General features: G+C 39.7%; 1 protein-coding gene across 5 annotated transcripts in view; it reads left to right on the top strand.

Moving 5' to 3' along the window:
* Positions 1–26,117, top strand: part of PRKAG2 (protein kinase AMP-activated non-catalytic subunit gamma 2) — a 221,023-nt gene that overhangs the window by 168,931 nt on the left and 25,975 nt on the right. For all 5 annotated transcript variants that reach the window (XM_086741804.1, XM_086741805.1, XM_086741807.1 and 2 more), the window contains one exon: positions 18,774–18,883. In XM_086741804.1, the coding sequence (XP_086597930.1) occupies positions 18,774–18,883 (110 nt within the window). The remainder of the gene's footprint in view (positions 1–18,773; positions 18,884–26,117) is intronic.

The raw sequence follows: 26,117 nt of genomic DNA, 5'->3' as shown, positions 1-26,117 counted from the left end.
GCAATGATGGAAAGCTCTTTCAACTGACGCTTCTGCTCCTTATGGATATGCATACATCTGTTTGAAGTGGACAGCTGTAAACGAAATTTTCCTTATGTGGCCGCTGGCTTACATTGTTCTTCGCTGCCCTGTTAAGAGTTGCAGTTTTAACAGAGCGTGCTGTTCTTGATAGGGGAACTCCTGGCAAGTTTTTCTCTCTTGCAGGTACTAAACTGTGCAGTGGAGGAGCATGAATATTTTTTCTCGAACTTGCACAAAGCATTCTCTTACCTCTGAAAGATCCATGTTTAATATCTTGAGCTTTCATTTTCAGAAAGGATTAGATTAGTGGATGCAAATGTGGACGCATAGCTAATCTCTGTGCTCAGTAAACTGGCTGAGACTTCATGGGATGTGTTTTTCTGTAGTTGGTAACTGCTATTGTAAAATGTAGGACAAATATTTAAGGAAAACTTTGAAAATAGTAGGCTGAGTCATTCTGTGCAAAGAAATATCTAAGCCGGCATGCTAATAAGCCAGCTTCATGGTTACTAGCCTGCTGTCTACAGTTGTGGGACTGGTCAGAAAAAGTAACACCTTTATTTTAAGCTTTCTGTGTGTGAGAAAAGGAGGCTCTTAACAATTGAATTCTTTAAGCTTTTTTTTTAAGGAATCCAGGCAGAGTTTGAATTGCAATGAAATACTTGTGCCTTTGTGAATCCTAAACATGATGAAATGTGACTATTTGGTGCAAAGGATTTGTTGCTAAGTTGTAGATCTTTTCCCTCCTGTTTTTAGTTAGGGTTTCATTTTGTGCTTATGGAGAGTTAGAAAGTTACTGGCTTAGGTATTAATTTTTACATAAATCTTGTTAGTGCTAGATAGGAGATCCTAAAACATGCTGAATCTCTAATAGGTAAGCCATTTTAAAAGCTATTTTAAACATCTTATAAATTTAGATATCTGAAAAGGATTAAAAAAAAAAAACCCCTTCCGTTTTGAAACACCATTGCTATTTTAACAGTGTAACATTGTATTATTTGAAGGCACTTGATCAGATTGAATATTTATATGTCTTCTAAAACACTGCAAAAAGATACTCAAGTTCTTCAGAAAGTTTGTTAATTTTTAATTTTTTTTTCCCCTGGTTTTCAGGCTTCTGCTTCACTTTGTCTCTCAATTAATTTAGCTTTAAAACTAAGACTTTGTCTGTAAGTACTCAGCCTGGGTGGGTGAGAGGAGTTCAGGGATGTGTCTAGCAAACCTCTGTTCAGTTTAAAGTAGTATGTGAATTTTGAAAGAAAATAGTCATGTTGCTAGCCTTTCAGGCTTAATGAAAACCTGATTTTATGCCTAATTTTAAAGCCAAGTGGAAAGGATGTAGAGTTCTGTATTCAGCAGATGTATTCAACAGATGTTCTGTATTCAAGATGTAAGTAAAATTAAGAGTATGAATGTCAGACCAAAACTTACTGCCCAGAATGCTTCTATATGAGCAGGCGTGTAGAAGGAGAATCATAAAAAATAGAGATGCAGATGGAAATGTGACAGCTTAATTGCAATGTGTGTTTTGTGACCTAAATTTTTGCACTAGTTGCTGTAGTTGTGTTCATGCTAATATTGGGGGTGAGTGAGTAAAATGACATCTGATGGTGTTCACTTTCTTGTGGGATGGCAAGTAGTAAGTGCTCAGAAGTTGAGAAACTTATTTGAAATGTTGATAAGATTTCAGTAGCCACACTGTAACTGATGATCTTTTGTCAAAAGTAAAGTCTCTCCACTGATACCTGAAATTGTGAATTAAATGAGAAATTTGAAACTTGTTTTGAAGCTGCTCTCCTGACTGCCTGTACTTTTGAGTATTTGCTCTTGCTAGCTTTCCCGTTTCTGTATCCATCAACAGTTGCTAACTATCTTGTGTATCAAATTATGCTGCAGTTTTCTTGAAACTGAGATCTTAATAAAAAGAGTTGAAAAATGAGGCTCAATGTGTGCACTAAATGCCATCCAGTATGCTGAAATGGATTTTTGTTTGTCACTCTCCTCAGAGGATACACAAATGGGAATGTGATAGCACAGAAAGCATTCATTTAATTTGGGTTCTAATTAGGAGGGTTACATTGAAAAAATGGTACTAGAAAGACTTGTAGTCTAAGTAGTACTGTAATGAAATATGCAGAGTCCAGCCTGACAATGCGATTTCTAAATAAAGTGGTACTGTCAACTGAAGGGCACTTTTTTTCATTATATGCGTTATATACAAAGAATGCATGTAAACTATTCTGTATGTAATTAGTGTGGACAGTATTAGACATGATGCTCTTGCAGAAAGAAGTGCTGATCATCTTGGTTTTGGTTTAAAACATCTTTACTTCATATATCTGGCTGGATTCTCTAGGATCAGTGCAACTTCTTATTGGTGGGTCACTAGGTCTGTCTAGGGTTGGTTTAATAGTACGACTTTTGTGTAAGAGCAGATCTTAGTGAGATGCTGTTGAACAGCTGCACGAGAGCTGAAATGGGTGGTAGGCTGATGATGAGCACAGAGGAGAAGCACTGGATGGTCCTCAGGAAGAAGGACTCCCTAAAGGACCTTTTTCCAACAGCAGTCAGAGCAGGAAAGTAAAAACTCGTGTGAGAATTCCAGAGCCTCTTTTTAACTGAAGGATGGCCTGTTTAAAAATAAACAGAAAACTTTATTAGAGGGAAATATTCTGAACTCATCCTGCTTGTTAATATTGGATGAGAATGACCTGCCTACATGTCCTCAGAATGTATGAAAGCTACCTGTTGATGGATGTGGAGTTTCTCGTTGTAGCCTGAAATAGGTTAGTGCTGAGAGACCTCTCACGAGTGTATATAAATGATGAAAAACTTGTTATCTTCTCAGATATTGTGGGCTTGCTTGTTCAGCTCTAGTGTTTGCGCAGTCATGTTTCTATATTAAGGTTGTTTTTACTTCTGATCAATATCAAGAGTAGTTCTGGGTTTTATTTTATGGAGGATATGATGATCTTGGAAAAGAGCAAGGAGAAATTATTCTGAAGATCTAATATTAAAAAGGGCTTTAGTTAACGATTTACACTTAGTAGCTTCAATTTCTTAAGCTGGAATTCCAGAAATGATTGTGTTGCAACAACTACCTGTGCTGTGAGAGAAGCAACTGGGTTAGGGTAGCAAATGCATGCTTGTCAATTGTCCTGATTTAATTGGTATAGTTTTAGCATGTTATTTTGTAAACTAGTTTTGTTATAGTGTTACTTCTCATCCACGTTAATCCTCCTCCGTTTGCTCAGCTTGGGTAGTAGCTACTGAAAGCAGCGTTAACTACTTTTCTGTAGCGTCTGCTAACTCAGGGTGTCTTTCCAAGGTATTTTCTGCAGAGTTAAGTTAATTGCAGGGTTCTCTTGATTCTCTGCTCAGTTCCTAGTCTGGAAAAAAGTTCTGCTAAGTGCGTGCAGCAATTGTAGCATCAGCGTCATGGGACTGGTGTACTCCCTCTTGGATGCTCTGCTTTTCTGGATTGTTGCACAAAGCAGCATTTAGACAGTTATTTGATAAACAGTTTGCATGAGAGTGGAATCTCTGCTAGTAATGCTCTGGCCGTCATCTCACTTCCTGTGTCATCCATCTCTTCTGTCACGTGCTCGTTTCTGGCTGTCTCCTGAAATAGACTTTCACCAGTAATTGCATCTCCTCTTAAGTAATTGTTGTGTCTGGGGTCATTCCTTCCCTGCTCTGCAGACTTTCTTTCTTATTAAGAGTTGTTTCTTATTGAGCTCTTCCTGTCTGCCAGCCTCCTGCTGTCAACTGAATATCCGATTCAAGGTATGAGAACAGATGTCACTTTCGGGCCAAAAATAGTTAAAAGAAGCTTGTAATACAATGCATGTTAATGTGCATACTAGATGTTGTTTAATTCTTAAGACTGAAGGATAAAGTTCTCTGGTTCGGATAGTAAACAAGGCATTCTTTTGCAACTGTAATTAATTTCTAATAAACATTCATTGTGTGATTGTTGAAGCTGATGATCTCTGCAGTACAGAAATGGTATTTTGCCCGCAAGATGTGCTTTGAGATATCAGGGCACATGGTAAGAGTGACAGGGGATGTTTTACATGAACTTTTCCACAGCAGATTAGAATCCAAAGTGGACATAGCAAGACATTATTAAGCAGACATCATAATTGCTATTAATAGACTTCATACAGTCTTGGAGTTTGGGATTATTTTGTCTTCCTGCTTTAGAGTTACTTTGTGATGTGATATAAGAGGCACAATAGCAGATTCTAAAAAAATCTTACTCTTACTGCTGTTTGTCCTGGCCATCTGATCTGAAGTAATACTGAACACTTGCATCTGAAACTACAGACAACCGCTTATTCCACTGAATTTGCTCAGCTTATATTTTTCTGTTACTTTACCACAAAGGATATCAATGGGATGATGAGCTTTCCTGTGATGTACTTTCCAGAGTTGTTAAAGAGCAACATATCCAGAGTATTCAAATGTTCAACTTTATTAGTTTGTGCAAGAAATTATGATCAAGTGCCCCATTGTCTTAGGCAACCTCATGTCCTTTGTCTGCCAGTTTGCTCTATAGTAACATCATTTTTTAATTTTTTTTTTTTTTCTCCTGGAAATTTCCACCTTAAAAGTTGGTAATTATGTGTAGAATGATAGGTAATTGAAAGTATACAACTTTAATTGAGCAGTGCAAAAGAAGCTGTTGGGAGTTCTGCTGTCTCAGATGAAGATTGTTTCCACAGTCCGCACACTTTACCTTGTGCAAGTGTTGCACGTGGTTCTTCTTGTCAGCCCAGTGCACGCTATCTCCAAGTGTAGTCCTTGGAGCAGTCTTGCTTTCCTGGTCCTATGTAAGATATGACTCTTATTCTTAACATGCTATTTAGTCTTACAGTGAGGAAAACGCCACTCTCTCTGACTAGGAAATAACCAGTTCATAGCAGCTAAAGCATGCAGCCTTTCTCAGGAAACAAAACTTCTTAAGCCTTACCAGTCTGGGAAGTGACGTTTTAGTACAGCAGAAGAGACAGCCCTGTTACACAGGACATGTTCTAAAACTCTCTGCTTTGGGTCTTGGGGGGGATGCAGGAGCTTCTTGATGGAAAAGCGTTATGTTTTGACCACGTTAAAATTTTATTTTCCCTAACTTGTTTTTGGAAACAGTGAAACCATTCTAGCTGAAACTTCCTAGAAAAAAAAGTAAACAAAAATGCTAACCATGACAATGAGTCCCTGTAATTGCTTTGGCAAAGCTGCAAGCAACTCAAGACAGTTTTACAGGAAGTGTTGGGGCTGATTGTGTCCAGGTAGTGTTGCACCTGCATGATTTGCAAATCTTGTCTTCCAAGTGAAAACCATTATTGGCAAGTGGCTGTCTGTGAGGAATATTCAAGACAACTTGGTATTCTCCTACACTTGAAATGCATTGCTGCTTCGGGTGTATGAATACGTGTGAGTATCTGGTGGCCAACGTGAAGTCCTGTTTTACAGTAACCTTTACCAGCCACTCTTGCTGGTGCTGTCACTTTCATCTGCACCAGATGAGGGACAACGTCAAGTCTGCTAATAACCTCCATGCAGAACTTCCTTGATCTAGAAGCTGTTTTGTTTGATAGTGGGCTGTCACAGCTGGTAAACCACTGCTTGATATGAGGTTGAAGGCATTGGACAATATCACTTCAACTTCCCGGTGTCCCGAGAACCCTCTGATTTAGAGGTATTGATTTTACAGCGTTGCATGCTCGAGTAACGATAGACATGGAAGACGTGACAGTATCAGTGTTGGCTTACAGACGACTACAAGATCCTGTTCCTTGCCCATGGCTGCTTTGCTGAGTGTTACCAGGGTTGAGTAGGGTGACTGTAGAGGCCGTTGCTCAAGAAACTTCCTAGGTGGTGGTCTGCAATGTTTTATCTGATAGACCTCTCCAACGCCCTGTGTGTAGCGGGAGGACACTGTAGATGAAACAATATTGTCTTGGTAGTTTGATAACCTCAGCTGTTAAATTTGGCTGTCATGGTCAAGTCAGTGCTCTTGGAAGACCTAGTGCCTTGGGACGTGCCTGAGTACTAAATGAAGGTGACTTGCTTTAAGCTGCAGTAATGCCAATGTGACAAGATTGATAGGAGAATATTTACATAAGTTGTCTCAATCTAGCTGTTGCTAAACAGTCAGAAGAAATGTTTCTGCTTGCTAATCATACGCAGCAGATGTGACTGTCCTTTAAGATAGGGCTTTTTGTAATGTATATTGTGTTTTTGATAACTTGAGGGTGGACAATCACAGGGCTTTGTCTGTAGAGCCTGTCTTTAAGTTGGCTCACTTACGTCTGCTCTGCTTTTTGTTAGGAACTTGCTCTTTGGGTAGCGCTTAAGCTGCCTGCAGTTATTTTATTGATTTGAATATTTGGACTTCCAGAACTTACAACTATACTAGCATTGCATGGGTTTGGGGGAAGGTAGGTAAGTCTGAAGCGTCTTAAGGAATGTAGCATTTCCAACATAAAAACAAGAGTTGTTGGTACCATTTTTTGGTAACATTTCTTGCATCTTGAAACAAAATGTACCTCTCCATACTGGTACTGTTTGCCTTTAGATGCATGTTGTGGTGGGCTTTACTGTGACTCTTCTACAGGTTGAGAAGACTCACAAATTAAAATCTGGAAGTTCAGGGGAAAATCCTTCTGTGAAAGGGTTGCACCGATGGCTAGTATTAACATATAGCCAAAGCAGTTTAATACAAATACAAGCATAACTATGATAGAGCAAAGTTGAATTTGACATTTAGGTGTCCAGCACGGCATCTAGACGGAGCTTTGGAAAGATAAATAACCCTGTCCTTCTAAGAGTGATTCACATCTAAGAGGTTTTTGACTCTAATGTGGGTATCTTCAAGGTAGCTTTTGAATACTATTTGAATACATATCACTTAGTTTTAGACTCTTTCCTCCTGCTGTATTCTATACGGATTTTGCTGGTTTATATGAACCAGTTTGGTGAAGCATTCAGTTGTTAGTTAAGCCTTGCCAGTTTTTACTGTGGAAAAAGTTAAATGGCACTTCTACATTTTGTCTAAAAGCAATTTTCATATGCTGCAGACCAGTGATATTATTTGTGGTAGTGTTTTGGTTTTTTTTTTTTTTAGCCCCTTTTAAGGGTGACTTTTAAAAAGTTTTTTGACAATATTTTGCTTTTCTCTGTGTATTGTGACTGACTAGTCAGTTCCGACAGTGGATATTTTAAGAAATAGAATCAAACTTTATTTTTTTTCCTGCCATTCATTTACACTGTGGTATTCTTTTCTGCTGCTTAGTTTGTTTGATGAATTTCTACTGATGCAAAGACACAGAGGAAGAAGATATCTGCAGTGCTGGAGATGGGAGCAAACTGGGATAGGCACAGAAAAGGGCTATTTGTCAGTCCAAGAATATAGAACTTGTATTAAAGGAGGAAACTAAAAGACTTTGCTCATTTAGCTCAGTAAACAAAAAGACAAGAAGGGATGTGATAACACTGTATGTATGAAAACATCCTGTAAGGGGTGGGAAGGGTGTAAACACCAAAGAGAAAAATTAGCTGAAGAACAACATTGGCACAAGAACAAATGGATATAAAGTTTTCCTGTATAAGCTTTGAAATAATGTTCTAACTTCCAGCATTGTTACTATAGGAGTGAGTTTGTAGGATAGACTTCTAATGCTTTGAATTACCTCAGGATGGAGCAGGATCACTCGGTGAAAGGGATTAGGTGGTTGCCTTTAATAGAAGACTCTGAGTGCCATAGTGCAGAAGGTGAATGCTCTGCTCTACACGAGCTCTTGCATGCATCTCTCCTGCCATAGGCTTACTTGAACTCCCTAGTATTTTTGAGTCAGTTCCTTTAAAAACAAACAAAACCAAGGGTGCTGGACATTGTGTGAGTTCAGAGGAAGATCAGCTTTGGGTGAAGTTGCCGTTTATTGGTAGTATAGAGAATGGATCAATACAACTTCTAGACTAGGTTCCAGAAAGTGGTATCCAAATATACTGCATTGAATGTGTGTTGGATCTCACCTACTTGAGTTAGGAAGCTGCTAGTTCTTTTTCTGTCTAGCTTCAAGCTATACCTGCTGTTAGGTAAGTCTCTTAAGTGGCATATTGAAACAGTACTTCATAATCTGTTAAAGTGTGCATACGAATTCATAAACTCTAGTAAGAAACAGCAATAATAGCTATTTAGAAAATGTTGGCGTGCATAGGAGGGAAGAAGTGTGTAAGGGAAGACTAGAAAGAAATGAACACGTAAATACTGAATTATTAAAAGCTTCAAGTTAAGATATTGTAAGTAGTCATTCAGGATTTGAGACCAGTAGTTCATTAGACCTGACAAAACTATTTCTCAAGCAAACATAGTCCCAAGTCCTTAAGACTTAAGCCTAAAAATGTGGTTTTCTCGTGAAAGCATTATATAAATGATGTTTTGAGTTTAGATTGTTAGTCTTCAGTGGGGGACCTGAAGGTTAGATACTTGCCCTGTTCAGTAAGGATATGGCTGTGGTTTGTAAGGATGCCCTGTACTCATTTTGGAAATGCTTGTCTTGTGAAGTGGCACTTTGGTTAAGCTGCTTGTTTAGGTTTGATCTTAAACTAATTACTAAAAGACTTAAATGGCTATATATTTTTTTTTTCTGAAGTGTGTGCAAACTATAGCAAAAGAAATAGCAAAAGTTCAAATTGTTTACCAGTCTTCCAGTATAGATACTAAGGATACAGACTGTTTTATTCTTTCATTAATCACGTACCTTAAACCTCCCTTGAATTCAACTCTCCAGCATTTGGTTGCTGATATTAATATTCAGAGGCTTAATACCATTTTTAGTTTCTTGTGTTTTGTGGCCTGCGTCTCGCAATCTTGAAGAGCATGCCTGCATTCCAGACAGGCGACATCTTAAATTAGATCTTTGGTTGGGGTGCGTAGGGAAACATCATAGTGCTTGTTGTCAAGGGAAGATCTTGAACATGTTTTAGAGAATTCTTCAGGTCAACTTAATCTTTATTGTGGTGATAATCTCAGAAGAATTATTAGGTTTCAGGCTGAAGTTGCTACCCTTATTCACAAAACCACGGTGATGTGACTTTCCTCAAAGTACAAATCTTTAACTTTGACCAAAAGTTGATTTAAAAGACAGTGGGCTGTTTCAAAAGTATTCAGTTGGACTTTGGATGCTATTTACCAGTTACTCCGTAAACAAGGCAGCTCTTGCTTATAAACAAATAAGTTTCTCTGCCTGCCTGGACAAGAAACTTCAGAGTTACTATGATTAGCTCTGGAATGTGAAGTTTCTTACACTGCTCATCACTATTGTTTTTTTGGTGGTGTTGGTTTTTTTTTCTGTCTGCCTCAAATCCCGTGTAATCATTTGCTTATCCACATTGCCAGTGGAGAGCTACAGTAAAAAAGAAGTGTTAACTTCTCTGTCCATTTACCAAGACTTATTAACTCCAAAATTTTGCACAGCATTTTGTTTCTCATTTTTAGAGGGCTATGAGTACAAGGAAGGTTGAAACACAATCTGAATCTTTCATTGTTTGAGGCAGCTATTTACATTAGTTTTCTTTTACAAGTCTTGACTACTACTGAAGTTTGAAGACGTGGAGATATTTAAACCTCAAAACCAGAGAAGTGGATCTTCAGAAGCGTTCTCTGGAACTAACAACCTTTTTTGTTCTTCACTAAAGCAGGATGTGCTTCTGCAGTTGCGGATACTTGTCTTGTTCCGTGTTTAGGACCTTTAAGCAAGGAGACTGTACAATGCCCTAAGGTTGCTTTGTTCTGTCTAACCAGCTCCTGGAATGCATTAATAGCTCTCTAACAGCTGGAGTGGTTTTTTTTGTTTGCTTGTTATTTTGTTTAAGCAAACCATGGCTTTTCTTCCCTACTTCTGCTATAGCAGATCAAATTAATAACAGGGTAGTTCTTTCTCAGTAGAAGTGATATTTAGTCTCTCCCCTAATTTGCACTCTTCCAATTGAGTGTTCCTTTCAGATTCTGGTATTGTCTGAAAGATCATACTAACTCCAAACCACTTATGAATTCAGTTTGAAGATATTGTCAGGTTTGAAGTCTTGTAACAATTTCTAACTCTTACTGCAAACTCTTTGAAGCGTGTTCTATTCCTGGTTTGAAGATCTATTCCTGGTTTGAATGCTGAATAAAATGAAGCCCCAAACTTCTGAGACTCTTGCAATGTTTTCCTTGTGAAATGTCAAGCTACTGGTAAAAGCTCTTCCAGAGTGACTTGTAGAAAACTAAAGACGTAGCATGAACTGGCATGCCATTCTGCACTAGCTGAGTCGCATAAGATGGACCTTGCAAATGTTCCAACTTTGAGAAGAGTTTGAACTGGAGTTCATCTCTTCTTAAAAACACACAGTTGTCATGCAGTTGTGCAAGTCCACTGGGGGGGGTGGGGGGGAAGAGCATCCTCCTAGGTTTTTTTTGCAGCTAGGATTCCTTGTTATGCAGCTACCTTGTGGTGCTTCTACTGTGTCCTTTCCACATGTAGTAGTATCCAAGCTTGCTTTGAAATCAGTGTATCAAGTGTGCTGTGATTTTTGATTTTTTTTCTAAATTATTTTGTGTCCACCCTCTTTTTTTCATCCAGTTGATCATTTTATTCTGAGTAAAAACTGGTTGAACTGAACTGTTCTTGACACAACCGTATTTGCTTTCTTCTTTGCTTTTGATGAGCTTCTTTTGTAGGATACACTGCTTTTAATAACTTGCTTTGATACCTACCTAAGAATTCTGACTGGTTTTGAATTTGTTTTTCTGTCCTTTTGACTGGTACTGTATCTTCTTCTTCATGAACTTTCAGAGTTCAGGAATGCTTGTTTTTAACTGGGATGACTCCTGTTCACACACGTAATTACCTGCTGTCTCTGCATCAAGCAACTCCTTGTAACAAGGGGAGAAAACATCTCAATTACCTTAATGATCTAAAGTGACTAAACAGTTGCACACACTCTAGAATTCAAAAGACATACGGAAACATGCCAAAAAAAAAAAAAAGGTGTAGATGCAAGTAATCCTGAATGTTATGTCTGAAAGTGTCTTAAGCAATTAAGAATATAATTCTTGAACTGAAATGTTTTCAGACCTGTTAGGGTTTCTTTTAGCTTGTTTGTATTGTTAGAAATGATTAACCTGTTTTTCTCAAGAGTCTAGCAACAAGACAGTATGCACTTACTTCTCTGTTCATTTTTATTTACTTGTTAATGTACCTAGTCTTCCCTCTTCTTTTGTGTGCCTCTAGGCTCTCTACCTATTTGTAAGATGAGCTACAGTTAGCAAGGTAGAGCTTCCCGACTCTAATGTTGTCTCTGTCTGCTCACGCTTCTTCTAAAATCCTATTCTTCCTGTCATGTCATATATTCATGCTGTAATATGTAATTGAATTAACCTTGGATCACTGAAGAAGCTTCTGATGCTGATCTCCAGATACACTTCCTATCACTTCTTTGTATCAGAGTATCTTACATCTGTAAACTTACTATGAACTTTCTTTAGCTGCCACCTCATGCATTCCTTTAGATCTGGGTGGGAAACGTTCAATCTGCAACATCCGTATGATACAGCCTGTGGCTGCGTGAGTAATGCTGCTGTGTAATTTTAATGTGTGGTCTGCCAGAATGTTTTAATGCTCTTTGCAGCTCTCAGAAAGAGGAAAAAAAATCTTGTCTCTGTCACGACGTACTCTCTTTCGGTTCATAGAGCCATAGAGCAGTTTGGGTTGAAAGGGACCTTCAAAGGCCATCCAGTCCAACCCCCCTGCAAGGAGCAGGGACATCTCCAACCAGATCAGGTTGCTCAGAGCCCCGTCCATCCTGGCCTTGAACGTTTCCAGGGGTGGGGCATCAACCACCTCTCTGGGCAACCTGTTGCTGTGTTCCACAGTGTAAAAAACTTCTTCCTTATATCCAGTCTGAGTCTATCTCCCTCTATTTTAAAACGATTACCCCTTGTCCTGTCACAACAGGGCCTGTTAAAAAGTTTCTCCCTGTCTTTCCTATCAGCCCCCTTGAGGTACTGGAAGGCCGCTATCAGGTCTCCCTGGAGCCTCCTCTTCTCCAGGCTGAACAGCCCCAACTCTCTCAGCCTGTCCTCATAGGAGAGGTGCTCCAGCCCTCTGATGATCTTTGTGGCCTCCTCTGGACTCACTGCAACAGGTCCATGTCCTTCTTTTGTTGGGTGCTCCAGAGCTGGACGCAGTACTCCACATGGGATATCATGAGAGCGGAGCAGAGGGGAGAATCACCTCCTTTCCTTGCATTTGAAATCCTTTTGGCTTGCGATGGAATAGCCAACTCCTATCACTGTCATCATATTACTTCCTGTGTATTAGACTTTAAACCTGTTTGGGTGTTTTCCCCTCTAAAATTGGAAATAGCCTTTTGCTAGCATTGGTTGCCATCTCTGTGCCGAGCATGTTCTAAAAACTTCATGGTTATTTATTTCCTGCTGCTTAGAATAGTCATCCTTGTAACCATCTCTTCCCACTTTTTTGATCTTTTTTTACCACTTAGTCTTATCCTGTGACTGATTACATGGGTGACTATTTTGGTGAGGGTTTGGGGTTTTCTTCTGAGAAAAGTTTACTCTTGATTAAGCAGAAATCAAATGAAACAACATCACTTTTTTTCTGTGCTTACACTTCTTAAATGATGTTAGTATTCTTCTCCTACCAAGTCTGACAGTGATTCAGCTTCTGGCATCTTGTTTCTTGTCCACTGTTTTCAGTGTTCTTGGCTCTTTAGCAGACAGCTCAGCAGACTGAAAAGTCATGCCCTCACTGCATCATTCTGTGACAAAATTGCAGTTTCTTGTTCTTCTCTCCCAGTCTCTCAGTTCACATGCTTTTCACAGGATACGCCATGTACACTTTAATTTGTCTATGTATCATTCAAACCTATCTAAAAATCAAACAGATGAGTTAATTTCTTTTGTAGAAGATAGGTTGAAGTAAAGCTGTTGCTCATGATCACAGCAACATATTGTACACAGCGTAGTACTGGCTTCCTGTTCAGAATCTGTTCCTGTCTGTCCCTTGGCTGAGGAAACAAACAACCTGAACATTTTGATTCCTGAAACGTTTTTCTTGAAGCCCCATGTCTTCATTTAGATGCCTCCATTTTCCTCAAAAGTCATGTTTTGGAGACTGTTGGTGAGCTTGTAGAGACATCTGAAGAATAGTTTGTGGTTCTTGCTACGTAGTGTCACTGTTACTCTTGGAGAAGATTAACTACATCCATTCTGGATGGTTCTTTAGATCTGTTAGAGGTGTTGTGTTAATGACTTACACTACTACTGCTACTACCATCTCCTGCATTGTGAAAGCTGTGGGAGAGGTTGTCAAGGATATTAAGGAACTCAGTAAGTTCAGACTGGGAATGAACAGAAGCTTTATACCCAGTTCTGGTGACAACTTCCAGATAAAAATGCAGGCAGAAGAACAATTCACAAGGTTAATGACGTCTTCTACCTATTGTATCCTCTGTCAAGGGTTACCTGTACCAGTAGGGAGAGAGGGGAACTCGCGCTGGCTTGTGTAAGTGATTAGTCACCCTGGTGTCTTCTGGCACCATTTGACTTAGCTAAGCTGATCTCATGGCTAGCTGCCACAGCAGGGATGGTGTCCTTGTACTGTATGGCTTCTAGCGTAAGGAAAGGGCAGGAATAATCTGCTTGCTCCATGGCTAGATATGGGAGCTGAATAGACCTAAAACTGGCACTATCACGAAGCTGATAGCTTGTGACAAATTCAGCTTTTCCTGCCAACTTGTGGAACAGTTCTGTATAGATCCAGAAGCAGTGTGAGGGAGGGAATGGAATTACACAGCCAGTGTGGAGGGATCAGCGGCTCCTGGTGCTGTGCTGTGCTGCTGCTTATGCTGCTGTGGAGCCACACCTTTAGACCTGGCCTTTGGAAAGGTGGAGTTACTCTGTGTTTACTGACAAAGGAGTGTTGGCCAGGGATGTGAAAAATCTCTCTTTTTCAAATTGCAGCTTAAGCCAGATGTACATGAACAACTCTCCCAATTCCTGTTTTCACTGTAGTGATATGTGTTTGTCTAAGTTTGGTGGGGTTGTTTTTTTTTTCTGTGTTAACAAAAGACTAATTCTTTTCCTTGACTAAGTGATGTAAGAGAGAATAGTATAGAGTGCTTTTCTTGGTATAACCTTTTAGTATCAGTATAATTATACCAATAAACTTCACCTAATTTATTGCTTTTGGATCAGCTCTGTAGTAAACATTAGGATGAAAAATATCTTTTGTCTTTAACTGTAAAACTAATTCTCTAGCATCTTTTTAAAAACAGAGGTGTGACTGTGCTCTACTAAAAATTGGAGAAAACAGAACTGGGGATTTGTGGGTTTTTTTGCCTTCGTCTATGACTTTGGGAGAGAGGGAGTGCACTTGGAGAACGTCCACTTGCAAAATAAGTTTCAGGTGAATCTTCAAGAAATAAGCTTTCGTAAGTGAACACCCACATGGAAATATACATTCAACTGCTTGTTAGTGGACTCTTCTCCGCCCCTGATCCTGCTTTAGATTAAGATGCCTCTTGCTGGGAGTCTGCTCTGTCTGTGAGCCAGCTGACTTACAGATCATGAACTATCAAAAGCTGAGGTTTGGCTAGGGGCAGTGTCCTAAGTCTTGGTCTAGACCTAAGCTGAGGTCCAGCAAATGCGTTCCATAAGGCTTATCTGCAACTGCCTTTGCCGTGACAGGGCAATCGTAATCGTCTGGTGCCTTTCCGTCTTCCCGTTCCTCGCAAGAGTTGTTGCAGAAGCAATATGAGAAAGGCGTGCATGGGGCATCTGACCAAGGGAGAAGGAATACAGTTGGCAGGAATGTCAAGGACAGATGATGCTCAGCACTGTTGTGGCTCCATTTCAGCTTCTGAGGAAGAGGAGAACTCTCTTAGAAAGTTCCTGATCTAAGAATTTGGGCTGTAGCATGTAGTCTTTCTGTTCTGTCACCTATCAGTGTGACATAGCTTAGGAAATCTTAAGCATTAAATTAGTGTAACTGGGGCTTCTGCAAACGAGGCTTCTTATGCAAATCTGATTTTGGATACCTCAGTCACTTCCTCAAGCAGGAGCAGAGATTTTTGTCACCTCTTGTTCATGTAGTACACCATTGTCATACCAACATCTGAAGGTGTTACTGACTTTATGGTGAAAGAGTGGCCAGTATATATACATAGGTCCCGCATGTTGGGCACGTGGTCTGTGCAGATCAGATATTACATGCAGAGACTGAGATTTTAAGTCAAGCAGAAAGGCATCTGTTCTTGTCCATCTGAAGGGGGTACTGCTTTGCAGGTACTGGACAAGACTGCAGAAGCTTAATAGTAGCCAGAAAGGAAGAGCATTTATCGGAAAAACAAATAAGACTGGAACTAGAAAATAAATAGGTAATAAAGTAGAAATATCCTAATGGAGATTGGGGTGTTTGTATTTGATGACTTGTATTTGCAGCACAGTGGTGGTTGGATACAACCGAATGCAGTAAGTTTGTCCTCTGGGAGGTGAGAGGAACTGTAAAGAAGACTATGCCCTGTCCATTGTGCTGTGCGGGAAAGATGGGTGTGAGTGCACCCCGAGGTGTGCTGAGTCTTCAACTTGAGAGACCTCTTCTGCCTTGAGCAGCTGTATACACATAATGCACATGCAATGCCTGTACAAAGAATTAGGCTATGGCACCTGTTCAGTAGTCCCGAGTTGTTGAAGATGTTACAAGGCCTTAAATATCCTTTCCACCAGACACTTGATGAAGTCATATAGGACATATGAGTTAGATCAGTTCAGCTTATGTCTTGCATGTTTAGTTGGTAACTAATAAAGTAGTGCATTGTACTTATTTATAGTGTAAGGATCTTCTGTGGAAATAAACCTCGGTTCCAGCTGGACAATGGGATCCTTGTTCAAATCCTGCTAGGGTTTCCTAGCTGTTTATATGGGTGTTAAATAGCGCTCACAGATAGCTTCAGAATACCTCTAGTTGTAACTTCCCAGTGTCAGTTTGGGAAGCAGTTGCTTTGTGGTGCCTTCTCTGAGTTGGAAGACAACGTAGGCTGAGATAGCACCTAACCCATCCCATGTACCCTAAGCGGGTGAGGATTGTTGAGGTCCGGTTGAAATTGTGTGTTTGGAGAGTGGGAGTTTGTAGTGAGTGAGAGGAAGTTTTATAGGCACAACTTCACTCTGCTGATCAATAGAATCCTTAACTGTGGCTGCCATTAACAGTCTTCCCTGATTAAATCTGGCAACATCTCCTGCTTTGCAGCGACTGCGCTGGCTATTGTAATACCTTAAGTTTACATAATTGTTGGTAAGTTGGCAAGACTGTAATGATCAATGATGTCCTCTGCTGAAAGTGTAATTTTTTTTTTTAGCCAAAAATAGTTGGTTATTTTGTAGTTTATCAACCATTTGAGATGTTCATAGGCTTGTTTCTACCTGTAGTGTACTTAATTGTATATAAAGTCACATTGTTAAGGCTACAGAATCAATAGGAAGTACAGATTCAGAGTTAGTATGGTAACTTCCCTGGCTACATATGCTTCTAGTAGTTTCTGGGTACTTGGTAAGGTTTGGGGAACCTCTGTTTCAGTCAGCGTGGGGAATAGATTTGGTCTGCAGATGATGCAGAACTGCTGGACCACTGTCTTGCTTGCTGCAGCAATTGGAATGTACCTCATGAAAGAGGCAGAGGACTGAAGTTGGAAGAAAGGAGTTTCATCCTATTCCATATGCTGACTGTTGTAGTTCTTGTGCTGGGGAAAAACATGACAGTGCAGTGTCTCTCCAGTGGTTACTGATCATGTTAGTAGCCAGTCTTATTTACTGGTGATTTGATTTACCATTTCAAGTGCCGTTCTCATTGTGTACTGGCCCATGGAAAGAGTTGAGATGAAATAAGGACTCTTGATACTGCACAGAGGGACTGCACTTGTGATTGTAGAAGCAACCTTAACTTCCTAAAGACCAGAGTTCTTGATAGGTAATCTAAATGTTCTTATAATACTGTTTTGAATGCTTAGTGTTGTCCCCTCCTTGCTTCTAGTTTGTGTATTTAAAAAAAAAAACAACAAAAAAACTCCCAAAACTACAACAAACCCCTCTCAGCAACTCACTCTATCACAAGGTCATTAAATTCACTTTGTACAGACAGTAACTGTTTTTACTGTTGCAGAAGTTAGAGGATGATAAGATGTTGGTAGATTATGGACTTTTATAAAGGTTCCTCTGTCCCAAACTACCCTTTTTAGCCTCTTCTCTGTGTGCCCTTTACTAGTCAGTGCCAGTTCTCCTTTGGGATCATCTCATAAAGGTTGCTTCCCACCAGCGTTGTCCTAGTCCTTTTGCTATTAGATTGCTCACATGGTTTCCTAATCTCTTATCAGTTTTTCTTAGCTCCTGCTATTTTCATTCCTGGTCCTGACCTTTATGGGAACATAAATCCAACAAATTATTTTCTTTTTCCCTTCTACTTCCTCCCAGTTAGACACTCTCTTCTGTATTCCTATGCAACTTCTATTTCATGTTGCTTGTGATTCAGTGGGGAAAGGGTTGGGTGTTTTGGGTTGTTTTTTTTTTTTTTTTTTTTTTTTAAAAGAGTAGTGAGTATTGGAGATAAAGGACTTTCTTAGTATGTAGAAGAGACTGCCTGTATCCTACAGTAGCCACTTGCAGGGGATGTCCAGCTTTGATTCTGTAGAACTGGGCTCAAGAAGCTGAGCTGAGCCACTCTGTGGAAGTGACAAATAATGTCTCCAGTGCTAGATAATTGATTCTGAGCAAATCTAGCAAAGACTTCTGAGTTTTTTAGCTTCGTAATATGAAGTACTTCACTGATCAATAGGTATTTCAAATGGGTTTTTTGTTTTGGTTTTTTTTTTCCCACTCTTCATAAGTTTAACATATGACCAAGTTTGTGCATTAGTACAGAATATAAAGGGTGCATATCTGATGGAGGGATTAACCTTGACCAAGTTACAGGTACCTGCTGTAAAGAACGGAAGACCAAACTGCTTAAAAAAAAATTATCATAGCTGAGCAGGTCCGAATAACATATGCTTATGCCTCTGAACTCTGACAAATGCAAAGTAATGTAAAGTTAATATGGACTGGGTTGTGCCTCCTTGCTACAGACACACCGCACTAAAATCATTCCCGTCAAACAGATCCTGTTTTCATAAAGCACGTGCTGGATGTGTGATGCTGTATGTGAGGTGGCCTGAAGAGAATGGAACAGATTACAGAACTTGCTGCCTCTTCATAAAATACAAAATTAGGATGTGAAAAGTGGACTGGACAGGGATGAGATTGGAGAAGTATTAATTTAAGGAGCTTGAGTTAGTCAAGCCTGACACTACTTAAGTTTCAAACTGGCTTCCTCTGTACATAACTAGAGTTCAGATGCATATTCCAATAATCTGCTGTTAGAAAAACAAGACTTTTTAAAAATACAACTCTTCAGTAGGGATGTCCTTTCTCATCAAGGGAGAACGATGCATTTTTTTCTTTATTCTGTTTAATTTGAAAGGAAAGATGAGTCTGAAATGCAAAGTGGAAAACTATGATTGTTTGCCCAGATCTGAAAGTGTGAATTTGAGTTTTGCTTTAGGGTTGTCCTTTTGCAGTGGTGTTCAGTTGATTTGGCATGTTTTTTACCTTTTATTTAAGCTTAAATAAAACAACATAATGTTTTTACTTACAGCACTTGAAGAATCGGAAAGTGACATTTATGTGCGATTCATGAGGTCACACAAGTGTTATGACATTGTTCCGACAAGCTCTAAGCTTGTTGTTTTCGACACTACGCTACAAGTGAGTATTCTCCTTTCAGTCTGCCTTTGCTTGCAGTTCATTTTTTTTTAACTGAATGTTTCCTGAGTGTTAAATGAAATTTGATCTCTTGAAGAGAAATTCTCCCATAATGCTGTGCTTTGACTGTACAAAACCATGTTGTTTGAACTGTATCTTTCATTTTACACTAGAGGAGGAGCGGGGGGGTTAAGACTTCCTAGCAGAACAGAAAGAGAGGATATAATTTGTTTTGCGGTTGGAATCACTATCTAAAAAACTTTCAGACAACCCCAAACTTAGATTGGCTTCTTCATGGCTATCAGAATTTATATAAAGATGTTTTGTGTGAAGATCCCTGTGCAATTGGTGTATGGCACTATACTGGTAAGACAACTTAGGACTAAAATGGATGGCTTAATTATGCAAATTATTACATTCTCCAGAAAATTTTTGTTTTCAGTTTCTCATTTTACTTTTAATGAGTAAATCATTTGCTAGACTCTTGGCTCTGTCTGAAGAGTTTGTTTGCCAAAAGAAGGCATTAGCTGCCTGCTATAGAAACAGACTAATCTGTTCTGCAGTGGTAGAAAGCTGTGGCTTTCTTTTTGTTTCCTGGATTTTACAATTGATGTTTTTCTGGCTTGCTTTGGTTTTTGTTTGTTTCGGTGTGTTTTCTTCCTTTTAAAGATGGTCCAATTCTGGCTTAACTAAGCCCATTAAGTAATTTTGGTCTGGAATGTACTGCTCAATTAGACTTCTGCTTTCCACAGTCAGAGGCAGTCATGTAGTAGATACTTAGTCCCAAAATGTTCACAGAACCATCTTGCGTATCAGATAATCATACATAATGCTAGATTGGGTGCATTGATCTAAGAAGTGGAAAGCCCACATTACACAACAAGGCAAAGTAATGGGATGGATCAAGAGCCCTGCACATGTGTTAATCTATTTGTACAGTGACTGACAGCATCCTTCTTGAGTTCTGCAGCGTAGCTAAGAGCACTGACGCTGCAGTTACTGCTCAGTACAAAAGAAATCAACTTTGTAACTCCAGCACTGGACTTTTTCTGATTATCCAGACGTCTCGCTAGTGAGGGGATTTCCTTCATCTCTTAACTCATAAACTCTGAGCACGCCGAGGCTTCAACATGTTGCCTCTGATAGCTTGGCTGAGCCCTTAAAGATGGGTATCCTATCCAGTACCAGTATTATGATAAAACCTGAACAGGGCTGTGGTTAAGATTCTGCCTGTGTGCCAGGGGACCTCCTGCTGCTAACTGATCTGGTAGACAAGAAAGCAATGCTGAATGTAACAGTTGGTCACCAATGCCTCCTGTCAGGTTATTTCCTTCTGTGCCCAGAAAGACAGACTTCTACTGGAAGCTTTTTATCCTTAAGCAGCTTGGTATCGATGGAACAGTCACTTTATTTCCCTAGGGTTCTTCCATGTGCTTTACTGGACACTGGATTTTGTAGTGAAAAGACACCTCATCTGTGATTGGAGATGGAAAAGGTAGTCTGTAGTCTTAGAGGACGAGCTGTCAAGCACAGACGTCAGTCCTACAGAATTTAAATGTTCATATTGTTGATTTTCTTTGTATATTCTACTTCTTAACTGCTTTGATAGTCTTTCAACTGCATGTGCTCTTGCATTTCGCCAGTCGCATGGACTGTGCAAGCACTGTAAGCTCTAACAAAGAGTGTCTGTTCCATTTAGATACAATATTAATGAATACTTTTTGCCACGTTCCTTTTCAGAGATTTCTTTCTCTGTCTCTCAGAAGCTTACTTCTTTGGGAGGTTGATTGTGTTGACTTTTTCACTGTCTAAGAAGGAAAATCTTCTGCAGGTTTTCCTTTTTTCTGCTGGAAAGAGAGAATGGCTGTCAACTCTGAACTAAAGAATTCAGACTCCTTTGACCTGAAAGGTCAAATGTAGGATGATGGTGTTTACTGTTGCACTTTCTGCTCTTCTCAAAGACCATTAGTTTCCTTTTGATTCCAGGGGACATTTATTTTCACACTATGAGATAATCTGTTGGGAGCTGGTACTTGCAGCTTGTTGGCATGACCCACAACCTGTTGAGTTCTCAGCTGTCAGAGGTCACCTGGGTCAAAGGCTTGAGCTTGATCACTGTTGCAACTGGAAAGATGAATTTTCTTTTACTCCAGGAACCACTTAATCTTGGGGCCATTGGGGCAGATCATTCCTTTTGGATTGCCAGATCTCTTGATAAATTACATAAAATCATGCCAGATACCAGTTTTTTGGTTTGTTTTTTTTTTTTGCTGGAGGTCTGTTGAGATTAATGTAAAGAAGCTAGAGTTTCATTTCCAGTTGGTCACCCAGTGTGAGGTAATACTTGGAGAACGAGAGTGTGAGTGAATGAACCTTGTGAATTTTCACTATAAAGGAAAACAGGTAACAGGTAATGGAAAAAACTTTCACCAACACTCCACAAAAATCCCTGCCTTGTTTGGGATCGCTAATGATGATCATGGATTACAGCTGGAGAAGAACAAGGTGTGCCTTGGTCTGTGATCCTGAGGTCGTATTCTCAGTCTGCTTCTCCAGGTATTTGAAAGCAGTGGTGGTAGAAGGGGAGTCTGTAGTTAGTTACTCAGACTAGTATATGACAGATGTGGACCATATCTTGAACCTGGATTACTGATAAGGAGCTGCTTCTTCCCCCGCCCCCCACCCCCAACCTGCATTTTTGGGACTTTGCGCCATTACATTTAATCCCAGTTGCATTATTCCTAGTTTATAAACTTTTAATGTTATTGTAAAGCAGTAGTCCTCTTCCAGCATTGGCACTGTCTTCCAACTTTGCAGGTTTTGCAAAACTAGTAGACTACAGGGTTATTTAAGAGAACATTAAACAGATTGATCTGAATGCTTATCCTGGGCTACGGTGCTAGGAGGTCTTCTAAATTCTTCTCTTCAGTAATTCCCTCTGTCGTTCTTTACCTAGCATCTTGAATTAATGTTCCACCTTCAGTATCTTCAAAACACGTTTTATTTCTTCAGCTTGATAGTGTGGCTGGCGCGCATGGGCTGATGTCTGGAATATAAAAATAGCATAGCTTTTTTTTTTTAAAAAAAAAACCCAACTAAATAAGGACTCTGTGGAGAATGCACCTAATAAGGGTAGTCAAAGTTCTAAAATGTTCTTTGTGGTTTAATTTTTAATGTATAAATTTCTTATTTTCCCATAATTCAGGACTTTTAATCGGTTCTTATTTTGAAAACGTAGTAGAAAGCTTTGTGAAACATTCAGTGTCCATGAATCTTCTCAGACTGAGAGGATTTTGCAGATATTTGTCTTCCCTGGAGCTGTTGCACCCCTACTCACATCAGTGTTTCTCCTAACTTAAAAACCAAACCACAACAAAAGCCTAGTGCCTTCAAAAATTTCTCCAAAGGTTTGAATTCAGGTTTTAATAATGCTAGAGCTAAAATGGAACATATGAGCGCTCACTTTTTGCCTCCCGTAGCATAACCTAGTAGCAATCAATGGAAGAAGAACTAAAAATGAAGCTGCGTTGTGTTCTAATGGCATCCTTTGGAAGAGTCTGCTGGTGGATTTTTATTTGACTGTAGCATCCCGTCTCCATCTACTGGTCAGCAATCACAGCACACATCACATGTTTCTACCCTGGAAAACTATTCATGAGATACTGTGGAAAGTATTCTAAAACTGTTGTTAGCTGTGGGAAAACTGGAGATGTTAACTTATATAATGTGACACAAGGCATACTGCTGAAGAAATATCTATTCATAAAAGTCCATGTTTAGTGTCAATGTCTTTGAGGGATTTAGTGTAAGGATTTTTAAGGAATCTTGTTTTAACTCTGTGTAAGAGAAGAGATGGTAAGGTGCCATAACGTTGGAAATGCAAAGAAGGCCTTAAATAACAAAAATAGTAGCTCGTAAAGAGCAGGAATGGGTGGACAGTCGCTTCAGTCCTGATTATTTGTCAGTCAGAAGGCATGGGGGCCTCTTGGTTCCAGCAATTACTGCTTCTAGTGCTGCCCCACCAGTCTGGTCTGGCATGTCAAGAATACACCTGTGCAACTGGCACCTACACTTGGCGATTGTGAAAGCAGCGGTTCATCTCCTGCGCCTCCGTTAGGCATCAGATCCTGTAGTAAGGGACAACTGTGCTGTGCTTGAGCTGGAGAATGGGTCGCTTGGCACACAGTTGAGCAACATCTGTACTAAATAAATAAAATGTACTGAGCCAAGGTCTGTTTACCTGCCTGAGACCAACTTGCACACAGCAGTTTGCCTTAGTATAGCTTAGCTTATAATTCCCCCAAAGCAGAGTACCTGCACCTGGTCTGCCTGCCTGAAACGATCTCTGACCTGTACTGAACCCTGAGAGGTGGCAGATGTTGTCTGGGAGAGCACTAACTGGCACAGGTCTCTTCTTTAGATTGATAGTGGACTGTTCTTTCACCCTTTTAGCTTCCTAATACAGATGTAGCCTGCAAGTATTTGCTCCTCATAAATATTTATAGAAACATATTGAACTCCACTTCAGTGCTGTGGCTTTCCCCTGCGTGTGACCCATGAATATTCCCTGACCATGACAAGCTTCAGCCTTTTTCTTTTCCCAGAGAAGATGCTATTTTTGCTTGACGTAAATTAAAGAAACCTTTAAAAGTCTGATCTGCCCCAGGAAGGGAGTCAAGAAACAATTAAATGTTATGAGCTATCCTGTGAAGTTTGGAAATTTGACTCTGTGGATGGTGGGGAAACTGGGCAAGTTGCAACAGTGTGCAGCTTGCAGTGGATAAACTGTCTTTCTGATCTCTTGTGCATCTCCCAGATGCAAACAATAGGAGAACAAACACTTCACAGCCCCTCTGAGGGAGTTAGGAGCGTTGTCCCCTGAAGGGTTGCTTTGTGAATGAGCATCCACTTCTTCTTCTTCTTCATTCTAATTGTTAAATAACTGGATCTGGATTATTGTTATAATAGAATCCAGGAAAACACTGAGCTGAATGCAGATTTACTGGTTACCAGCTTGTTGTGGTGAGACAGCACTCAAATACTTCAGCACAGCAACTCTTAATGCATTTGTGTGGCAATGATCTGGGGAAATAAGGTGACATCCAGATCTGCCTTTACTTTCTATTTGTTGTTTTTAACTTGTATCAGGTACATACAGTGACACAGCAATCTGGTCTTTTATTTTCCTTTGAAACTGATATTAATTCTTGGAAGGAAAACAAGAATTTTAGTAATTCCTGTATTAAATTTAAATGTCAACAATATATAGCACTTCGTTCACATTCTGTCAGTTGGATTACTTGTCTCTCCGTAACCTTCTTAGGGCCAGATTTTTGTCTGGCCTTCAAACAAGTTTTATTAATTTGTTTTGACTTTGCCTAGCCTGCATAAAGGTGAGAAGGATTAGTTTATTTTGCAGCACAGAGCAATTAACCCTCCCAGAGGAATGTAAAAGGTAAGTGTAAGACAGGGACTTACCTGCTCCCTATTGTGCAGCAATCTGCAGTCTCGAGAACAGTATGTTAACAAATGTAGTGGCTGTGTTTGTATAAGCTCTCATGGGGTGAAAAGCTCTACCTAACCTTTGAATAAATTATATTCTTGCCAGTTAAAAGTAAATTTATGTTTTAATACTAAAACATATGTAGCTTTTTCTCACCATGACCTTGAAGCTGTTTTTAAAGTATTTGTCCAGCACTTCTTCATAAACCAATAAATCATGTTTATGTGGAAACAGTAGTCAAAATAAGCTTTAAGAATCCTAAAGACTCTTTCCTTTCATATCCTGAAGAAATCTTGGACAGTTGCGTGACTTGATGGTTAGATTACCTTTCTATTAAACCAAATTATCTAAGTTGGTAGTGGACCAGATGTTACCACTAATGTAGGCTTTTATCAGTAACTGTCACATGCTAGTAAGAGCTCAAATACTTATTTTTCTACCACATAACAAGAAGAATATTTGGAACAGTCTTCTGGAAGCTTCTTTAGTGGTTTAACAAGCTGGAAGTAAATATAACTTCTGCAGAGCATGCAATGGATTCCACATGAGAAGAGTGGAAGAGAATTTTTATTTCTCTTCCTTTTGCTGACTCTGTTCGGTAAATTGATTTATTATTCTTGTTCCCTCCAGGTCATTCTTGACTGGGGTGTTGCCTCTCTCCAAGGTAATGAGATAGACCAGGCTTGCAGGAAGAATGCTCTAGAATCTTTTGCTTCCAGAAACACACAGCAGACTCTGGGTCTGCTGTCGCAACAGAGTTCTCCCAGCTTTACAAAAGGATTGACTGTCTGGTCCTTAATTGGCTTTGAGGTTTTTCCTCTTCGAAGTTGCTAAATTTAAACTAATATACTGTCTGCATTTCTGAGGTGTGTGAACACAGAACTGTAAGATAATGGTGTAATTTAGCTTTGAACTGGCATGTGGGCTGAGGCAGTTGAACAAGCCACATAAAAGCGCCCTTCATTGAGATCAGGCTGGAATCAGTAGCATAATACGGGAAGACTCCTGTGTTTTTTCAGGGCTACTCCTGTTGCTTGGACACAACAAGCGTAGTAGCTTAATCCCTGCAGCTCTCAAAACCAATAGGAAGCATTCAGTCCTGGATCTTGAAGGAAGATAATGTAAATTCATTGTACCAATTAAGCTGAAATTTCTTGGTCTACACAGAGTGTAGGTAGGGTGTTTGTGCTTGGCTGAGTGAATGTCATGCATCATTCTTCTTGCCTTCCCCACCCCACCACCACTGTTTCTGGTAATTCTTTCTGTGAAAGAATTTCTGTACCCTTCCCAGTGCCTCTGCCTATGAGGCTTACCTAAGGTCTTACTCTAGCCACTGTGGCATGAAATCTAGCAGTAGAAATTCTGGCTTGAAGTTTTCCCTGCTGCCCAGAACAGAGCTGTGCTATTTTTTTTTTTTTTTTTTTTTTAGCTGGAATGCTTAGGCTTCCCTCAAACAGCAGGTGGAAGTAAGTATCAGCAGAATACCTCATCAAATTTAGTAGCAGAGTTGACTGTAGTGATGGACCAGCGGCTGTCCAGAAGAGATCTGGATTAAATCAGCAGGTGTGGTGTTAGAGGATAGACCTTAATTGCCAGCTACAATATGGGCACATTGACATAGAGTTTCTAGAAACTCCGTAGAGAAATCTAGAACATGTGCCTGTGTACTTTAACTTGGGGATAAGACACTATTATTTCTGGGGTTTGGCTTGGGTCTGAAGGGTGTTACTCCAT

The sequence above is a fragment of the Chlamydotis macqueenii genome, chromosome 2 (assembly GCF_036417535.1).
Source record: "Chlamydotis macqueenii isolate bChlMac1 chromosome 2, bChlMac1.mat, whole genome shotgun sequence".
NCBI lineage: Eukaryota > Metazoa > Chordata > Aves > Otidiformes > Otididae > Chlamydotis > Chlamydotis macqueenii.
Note: the sequence above shows the minus strand (reverse complement) of the source record. Positions and strands in the feature narration are given on the sequence as shown.